Raw genomic sequence first — 8,236 nt, forward strand, 5'->3', positions numbered from 1 at the left:
TCGACGAGACAGAGACGTCGAGGATAATGGAACGCTGGACAACCGTCTGCTGGTCGACCAGTCTTCTTCAACGGTGCATCCTCCTCGCGATTGGACGTGCAATGTCGAATGCATTCAGTCGAAGATACAAACATTTTAGGCAACACTTTATTAGCAATGCAACATGCCACACGTGGTACACGTGGTACATGTTTATGTATAAAAAAAAAGGAGAATATCAATATCAAGGTACAATTAAATTCTTACGGAGCTCTCAAGGTACGAATTCACCGTCGGTATATCGCTCTCGGAGTCTAGGAGCCTCCGATCGATTCGACGTTTGTAAGTTATCTGCCTGAAAATCTGTCCTCCCGCGCGATGTCGCCCCCATTTCCAATAAAACGCCGCGGTAAAGCGCGTCGATGGATTGTTAAAGACGACAGGAATTTACAAAGACAATTTTTTTTCGCAAAATAAACTCTCGGAAAGGTACATAACGCGAGGCAACACGTGGACTGTACATCGACACAGAGTTCACGAGAGGTCTCATCTACCTTTGCCGAATCTGTCGACCTCCATACCGTTGGTTCCGTTTATCTGTCTGGGAGGAATGTCCTCGTTTATGGGTGCCCCGCCGAAACCCACCCTCGTCCTGGGGGAGAGGTGAAACTCTGGCAGGTTCTCCACATCGTACATCTGCATGTGCTGGGCGAAGGAGTCGGCGTGAAGTCGCGTGGCCATGATGCCGAATCCTTCGACCAGGGCCAAGAAGACACCACCAACTGTAGCGCTTCCTATCATCGACGGGATGCCTGTCCTGGCCGCCAGGACGCCACCGGTTAGGGCACCGCTCAGTATGGAGTTCCAGGGATCGTCCTTCGAACGACACCGTATCAAGGTGCACTCGATGGCGGAGAAAAGACCACCCCAGACGGCGAAGTTGCCTGCTACTTGAGGCACTCGATTCTTTACCGCCATCATCCCTCCGAAGAGCCTCCTGTTGATCCCCGACGGCGCGTTTCGGAACCCGATGACGCTCTGAGACAAGAAATACCGAGGTCCGAGGGTAAATCGTTGTTGATTCTACTTAACGTAGGTGTACACGTGACTTACTTGAAACAGTGAACCGCAAATGGCACCCATAGTGAACGCACCTCCGCAATCGTCCACTATCCTCCAGGGACAAGGCTCGCGATTATATTCCATTTTCGTAAAATCCTCCGAGTTTGTCAATCGCGGGCTTCCATCTGTGTGGTGACTGGCATAATTGATCGATCGCAGGGATTTATTTTAATCGTGTCTCCGAATGAATTCTTGACTCGTGATTTCAAGTAATTTTATATAATCATATGATTCTATACAAGTTTCTCGATTCACGTAAAATCTATTTAAAAAATATAGCAACGTTAAATATATTAATACAAACGACGCGAACATAGCCGTTCTCGTTGCGTCGATTCGAGTATACGTATCGAGTAAAAGGAATACGTTCGAAGGCGAACCGATGATTATTTGTCGAATGCTAGCTACCTCGGGGTCGAATGCTAGCTACCACACTGATAAGGAGACGAATACGAGGACAGATGTACGAACATGTGTTTCGACGTCGCGTTAAATACGTGGTAACACTCGACGGGTTTATTCGTTCTGTCATCGGAGCCGACGTGGCATGAAACTGCACACTTATTTCTCGTGTTACACCCACGTACTATTGGGTAATCATCGTATAATAGCCGAATAATAATTTCCGCGCGGAGGGTCGCCGCGACCAGTAGTAGGATAAATAAGAAAGGAGCCCGTAGGCTAGGGGACCAATATGGGCACCTTAAACGCGGCGTAGCACCCCCAACGCGGATGTCTAACCCCACTGCTCTGTTTATTATTCACTTAGGATGCTCACGTTCTATTTGTTCCCCGCTGAGCTCGTTTCGAAGATCGACTCACCCCTACCAAAGGGCGACACACTGTCGAACAAGTGTGTCGCTCGACGTGTATCGTCTTAACGTCCAATATGTTTCATAACTATTGGAACTAACTCGTTTGTTCGATAACTATTAAATATAAGTAAAGACATAAGTAAAGACATGGAAGTATGAAATAAAAATAACTCCAGCTTAGACAACAAATGTTTAATCACTTTTTCAAAGATCGTTTTAAAGAAATGCCTGGATTGTTTTTAAGTAATCGCGAGAATTTTGATAAGAATAAGAATTTTCGCCACCTCTGCTCTCGAGGCATCTTGTGTACCGCGAGAAGTCGCTCGAAGAAGAAAAAGTTGCAGCGCGGGAGCGTGGCAGGCTTTTCGTTACTCTTTTAAAATTAAATCTCGCGAGCCGACGTGGTTTATGGCATGCAAATTGGGTTCGACCTACTCTACCGTTCTTTCTGCCAAATCCTAATCCAATCCGCTTCCACGTAAAGTCTACCTGCCCCACACTTTTGTGCGAAACACCGATCCTCGAGAGCGTAAACGCATCGCGACAAACGTTCACATGACAACCGTTCCCTCGGTTCTCTTTGTATGGCGAGTTAATTTTTACAGCTGCTCGAGAAACCGTACTTATTCCAGAGGTTTCGGTATCTCGAGACAATTTTTCAATGAAATCAACGATACTATCATATTCAACCTACCAACAAACAAACTTACTCTGAGCACTCATTTCTATTATAATATGCAAAGAATTATCGTCGCTGTAGCCACGAGTCAACTTTTGTACAGACATTTTGTATATTTGTGTATAATAATAATAATAATTCTGTGGAACAAATCGAGTCGATAACTCTGACGTTTGAAAACCTTAAATATCGTTGTGTGTTCCGTTGGTAACCTTTCATCCGGGAAAATTCATCGACGGTTTAATCATCGATACTTTATACAAGTTTAATCTTGTAAGCCGCGGTCGGCGTTCTATTACAAAGAACACTATGCACGATTTGTCCGCACCCCGCGATACGTCAGCTCGCATGTACATATTTAACGTTGCACGACGACTCGTACCAGGACCCCTTTCAGTTCCCATTACGAACAACTATTAACAAAACGGGGGATACCCTTTGTTGTCGACTTCAACCAGGAGACGACCGCCGCTATTGAGGACACCGCCACGGCACGCGACAGCTGCCTCGATAGTATCGATGTCCTTCGATCGCGATACCAAGATATCCGCTGCACGCTGATGCATCTTATCGACCCTCATTGGTTGCTCCTCGTTTCATTGTTGTTTCTCGTGCGGGTCCCTAGTGACGCAGCTTTTTCGCGGTTCAAGGAAGCGTTACGAATGTTGCAAAATCGAAATGTTTCTTTGATTTTTCGTGACCATGTAACGTTTACGTTTCGATTCGGGGCAGGTAATAATTTGCGTAGTCTCGTTTCTCATGGACCCGTATAATGGAGAAGCACCATCGGAAAGAATCATGACACTCTCGAGTTAAATACACGTTATTATTAACGGACCGCCGCGAGAACACAATAGCTCCTGAAGCAATCTGAAACATAGACACGGTTGTGGACGGCTGTCGCAACAGCTCGAGTGTTTTCCTAGGTTCTCTAAATACGAACTACAGCGGAGTTTACCATGGGCATCATCGTAACTCCGCAGGAATAACAGTTTCGTGGGCCCTGAATAGCTTTCCTTTGGTCGGTCGAATCGCAACGTCACGTCTGAAAGCGATATTCGATGGGAATTAATCGTCGACGATAACGAAACAGGACCCTTAAAGGTAGAGATCTTGATGCTTCTATATCTCCTTAATTGATTACGATGAATTAATGGACGTACGAAAACGATCGTTGCTTCGATAGATTTCATTGCTCGTAGCTTAGGCGAGTCGGGCAACGCTAATCTCTGCTTTCCCGATACTCCTCGATAATCCGGAAGCAGAACAGATACTCCGATGGCTAACTTTGACGGCAAGGTTAATAAATGTCGTGGCGAGGCGACCGGTAACTTTGGAACCCGAACGGTCGAGTTTCGTGCAGGACTGCGCAAGGTATCTGTTAGTTTTGATGCTTCCAAATACGCTCCTAATCGGTTTTCAAACTCTCCTCTAAACGCTCGCGAACGTAGGATCCGATAAACCAAACTTCAAGATTTCACGTTGACGCAACGTGAATTGAGTTTCCAAATCCTAGAGAATCCGCCTAACGCTATAGATCGGATTTAATTGCGCTTTTCGTTCTACCACGTCGAATTTTTCTATCATTTTCATCTCATCTGAACGCTGAGAGTCTCTTACGCTTCAAATACGAAGCGCGTCGAGACACACTTTCTCCTCTTTCAACGATACGATAACCTTACATTTTCTTTCTTTCCTCGATTACGTAATTGCTGAGAGTTCCTTGCGCTCGAAATAAAAAACGTGTCGAGACGTTACGACCCGCTTTCTTTCCTGGAAATCGACCAGTTAATCTCGTTTGTCCCGATGCCCTTGTTCCACGGAATCAAACGTTTCCAGAACCAAACGTGGACCAGCATTTCTGCGGCTGCACGTTTACGCTATCCCTCCAAACGTAGCCGTATTGTAAGCGTCCATTAAATTCTCCCCGACTTCCCCGTGCAAAGAGAAAGAGCATTTAACAACGATGCTTTATGCATGTACTAACGAGCTTGCAATCAACTGGTACTAAACATTAGCAGGGCTTCTGGGACTCGCCCCTTCTGACCCCCTTTGTAACGAGGCGCAGGGAGGAAACGGGAGCGAGAAGAAGATGGAACGTCGAGGGATGCGCAAAGGAAGAGAGTACAAGGCACCAACAAGGCGCGGAGAAACACGATAGAATGTAGACACCGAAGAGAGAAGGTCCATTAGCTTTGACGCTCCTCTCAAAGGGATGCTCCCGTTTTAGCGACGTGTACCATCCTGTTTCCTAAGCATCCCTTTTACGCTACGCGACGTTATTGCACCGAGGCAGGAAAATATCGTTTCCATGAAGCTCGGCGCCGTCCTACGCTTAAATATTCATAATTTATAAACTCTATCGTACCGGCCCCGTTGGGCTTCCCTGCTTCCACGAGATTTCAGGAAACCTTCTTTCCGGGAACCATCGATCGCTTGACATCGAAATATTTGTCTCGGATATCGCGCGCAAGTCGTCGAGCTATCAGACACGTCAAAGTAAGATGTCAAAGGGTCGTTCGGCTCTCGAAGAAGCCAGAACATCAGAGACTATCTTACCCGTAGCGCCGATTAAAATCAGCCACGACTATTTAGCAGTTCGTTTTCAAGGCGACGAGGTGGCGGTACTCGAAACGAGTGCCCTCGAAAAGGCGACGACGCGACTAACGACAAAATAACGAATTGCCACTCGAAAGCGGAAGCAAGAGCTCTCCGCGGGATGCCATTTGTGTTTACACTGGTGGTCCTTCGAGTTTAACGAAGCGTGATAGACTCCTCGGGGGTAAACGCGAGCCCCCCATTGTGGTAGGCCGCTAATGCCGAAAGAAATGGACCAATGGCGGAGGGAAGGTTGAAACGAGATTTTAGCATTGTCGAGAGGCTCGCGTTGCCGCGTGGGCGCGTCAGAAACGGAGCGGAAGTCTTGGAGATCTACGAGTGCACCTTCTTGATTCCGGTCGCGGTCCTCGCTGCGGCTGAAACGTGACCGTTTGGCCGTGTAACAGGATTAGAGCGGGATAGATTAAATTCGAGATATTTAGCTCGACCGTTTCCACCCTTCTCTCTTCCACCAGCTCTCCTCTCTTCGAGCTCGTTTCTTGCATCCTTTGCGACCGCAAGGGAACGGGAGGATTTTCGCCAATATTTTGGGTGTTTAGCCTTTGTTGCCGGACAGTGGCCATTGTCGTGGTGAAACGATGGGCGTGGAGTCGCACCCTGAATGGGAACTGGCCACCTTCTCGTCCCACTCTTTTCCTTTCTGCGCCTCTTTTCGTTGACAAAAGGGACCGTGGTCCCGATACTTAATTTGCCCCACGCACTCGGGTGACTCGCAACTTTGACACGCTTCTGGCATCCCTTTTCTTCGAGTACACAGCCGTTGACTAATTCAGACGCGTCGCTAGAAGTCTGGCAAGACCGACGGTCAACCCGTAAAATAAATAAAACAGAGGTTAAATTATGAAACGTTAAATTTCGTGCGAGGATCTTTGATATTTCGAATAAGAACTGGCCATCGAACGCGAGAGATTATCAATTTCCCAGGGGATTAACGATTGCAAAGACCGGACAGAGGGATAGAAAAATGAACGATCGTCATTTTTCGGCGATCGTCGATCAAGAATACAAGATCAAAGCCGCGGTACCGTCAAATGTCGCCGACGACAGCGAACTTTCGGATGAATATTTCAGGATAACCACCGTCGATGGGATTCTGTTGATGCTCCAATCCCCCCTCCCCCATGTTGTTCCCGCAAAGAGCATTTGTGTAATCTATCAGTACGTCCCGGGACTTTCGGGGATGAAACCCTTTTGTCGCTCGCGCGAGGTGCTTAAGCGGTTGGTTAAGTTGGAAATGGGGTTGCCGTCGCCCGTGCACGTGAATCACGTGGTAGATTCGTATCTTGCGAAAAAGGGCACGGCTATTCATAGGTTACAACCACTGTGTCTCTCTCGGAGAATCTTATTTAAGACGCGTTTTGGCCGATAGAATTTACGATATTTAAGGTACGATCTTATCCGGATTCGAGAAATGAATGTTAAACCTTGCAACGACCAACTATAACGAGATCGAAGCACCCCCAAAAGATCCCAAATAGACTGGAGACCATTTTTTCCCCCGTGAACCAGTAACTCTATATTTGGTCCGATCAGATACGTTTGCGACAGTCAAGGCGAGGATAACGAGAGTAAGGTGTCATGGCGGTTTCGCACGATGAACTGGTGGAGGGATAAGATCGGTCTCGGGGTGACCAGTAGTCAGGGAAACGAGACGAGGACGAGCAACCGGACTCGGGGCTGTCAAAACACAATAAAACGCGACCAAAGGAAGAATCGATGTTCGAGGACGTAACCTACGACCGCTGGCAAGCGTGTTGGTGGGTCTACGCGGTCATCCGAGCGTGCACATACACGCGGACACAAGTTGGAATGTATATAGATACCGGTCCATTGTGCGGCGTCGCTAAAATGCTCTTCTCGCGTCGAATAATGGCGATAATTGTGACGAAATGGAGCGTCATTGTGGGGAAAAAAGGTACCGTAACGATCGAGGGTGGCGGTGCGCCCGAGTAAGTGGCAGATGCATGGCGCTCGATTGACAGCTTCTCCGATTTCTTTCTTCGAGGACGGTGCTTTGGCATCCTTCGTTAGCTCTCACCTCACCTTGTCCATCGCGTGAGTTCCGCTCGTGTTTCGTCGCTATCGAGCAATTGGTTTCTTGTTTGCAGCGATCGTTTGTTTACGCGTAGTGGAGGACACAGGAGAAGAGTGGACACTCAAGGGGTGCGCCATCTTCATCACGTGAAACGAAACATTACGTGAGGACATATTTAACCCTTTGCACTCCGAATTATATTTCGATTTCGTTATCGGCACTTTAAGTAAAAAATAAAGCAATTTAAATAAATAAAGGAAGAAACAAATCTTCGTGTTTATTTGAATTGACAGCTTTGTCTAGACTAGTGCCTTCCCTCTCTTATTATCCTTCATTTCATCCCTCGAATTGCTCCAATATCCACGTTGAAAGGTACCGATGTAGAACGAGGACCAGTCATGGGAATATCGCGCTCGTATTGATACCAGGCAACGTTGTATTTCCGTGGACGGGGTACATAGAAACGGAAGAACATGGGAATAGAGAGGAGTAAGGACGATGGACGAGGGGCGGGGAAGAGGGACGAACGGGGGACGAGGGTCGAGGTGGGGCGCGGAGACTGTTATTTGCAATGAAACGCAACAATTGCAATCGGAGTCGATGCACGCAGGCAGCGTTCGTAAACGCCATATTGCAGCTGGGCCGGTCTGAAAAATAGTGTTTTTGTGCAAGCCGAAACGGCAGATATGAAACCAGCATGGCGGATGCTTACAAATAGTTGCAGGGCGGCGCCTCCATATAAATGCGCGGCCGTTCTCTTTTCCTTTTGTTCGCGAATCGAGCAAGGACGAAAAGGATTCGGTTGAAAGAAGTCTCGGTGTTGCGCGAAGGGAAGAACCGTCGAAATTCCTCCCCTACGAAACTACCCCGCTGACTGTCGACACGTAGACTCGATTTATTTTTTACAGTCATCTATGAGGATGCTCCGGTCTGGAGGGTACGAAACATCGATCGTCGAATCATTGCGTTACCTATTATCCTGTGGGT

The 8,236-nt window shown here is 47.5% G+C and overlaps 1 protein-coding gene across 1 annotated transcript; it reads right to left on the bottom strand.

Annotated features, from left to right (window-relative positions):
* Positions 1–251: 251 nt before the first annotated feature.
* On the bottom strand, positions 252–1,431 carry LOC128875405 (mitochondrial import inner membrane translocase subunit Tim17-A-like). Its single transcript, XM_054120956.1, has 2 exons — positions 1,093–1,431; positions 252–1,017 (listed from the first exon to the last, which is right to left on the bottom strand). Exons 1-2 carry the CDS (start codon positions 1,183–1,185, stop codon positions 526–528), a joined length of 585 nt encoding a protein of 194 aa, XP_053976931.1. The 5' UTR covers positions 1,186–1,431; the 3' UTR covers positions 252–525.
* Positions 1,432–8,236: the final 6,805 nt, after the last annotated feature.

Source organism: Hylaeus volcanicus, chromosome 1 (assembly GCF_026283585.1).
Source record: "Hylaeus volcanicus isolate JK05 chromosome 1, UHH_iyHylVolc1.0_haploid, whole genome shotgun sequence".
In the NCBI taxonomy this organism is placed as follows: Eukaryota; Metazoa; Arthropoda; class Insecta; order Hymenoptera; family Colletidae; genus Hylaeus; species Hylaeus volcanicus.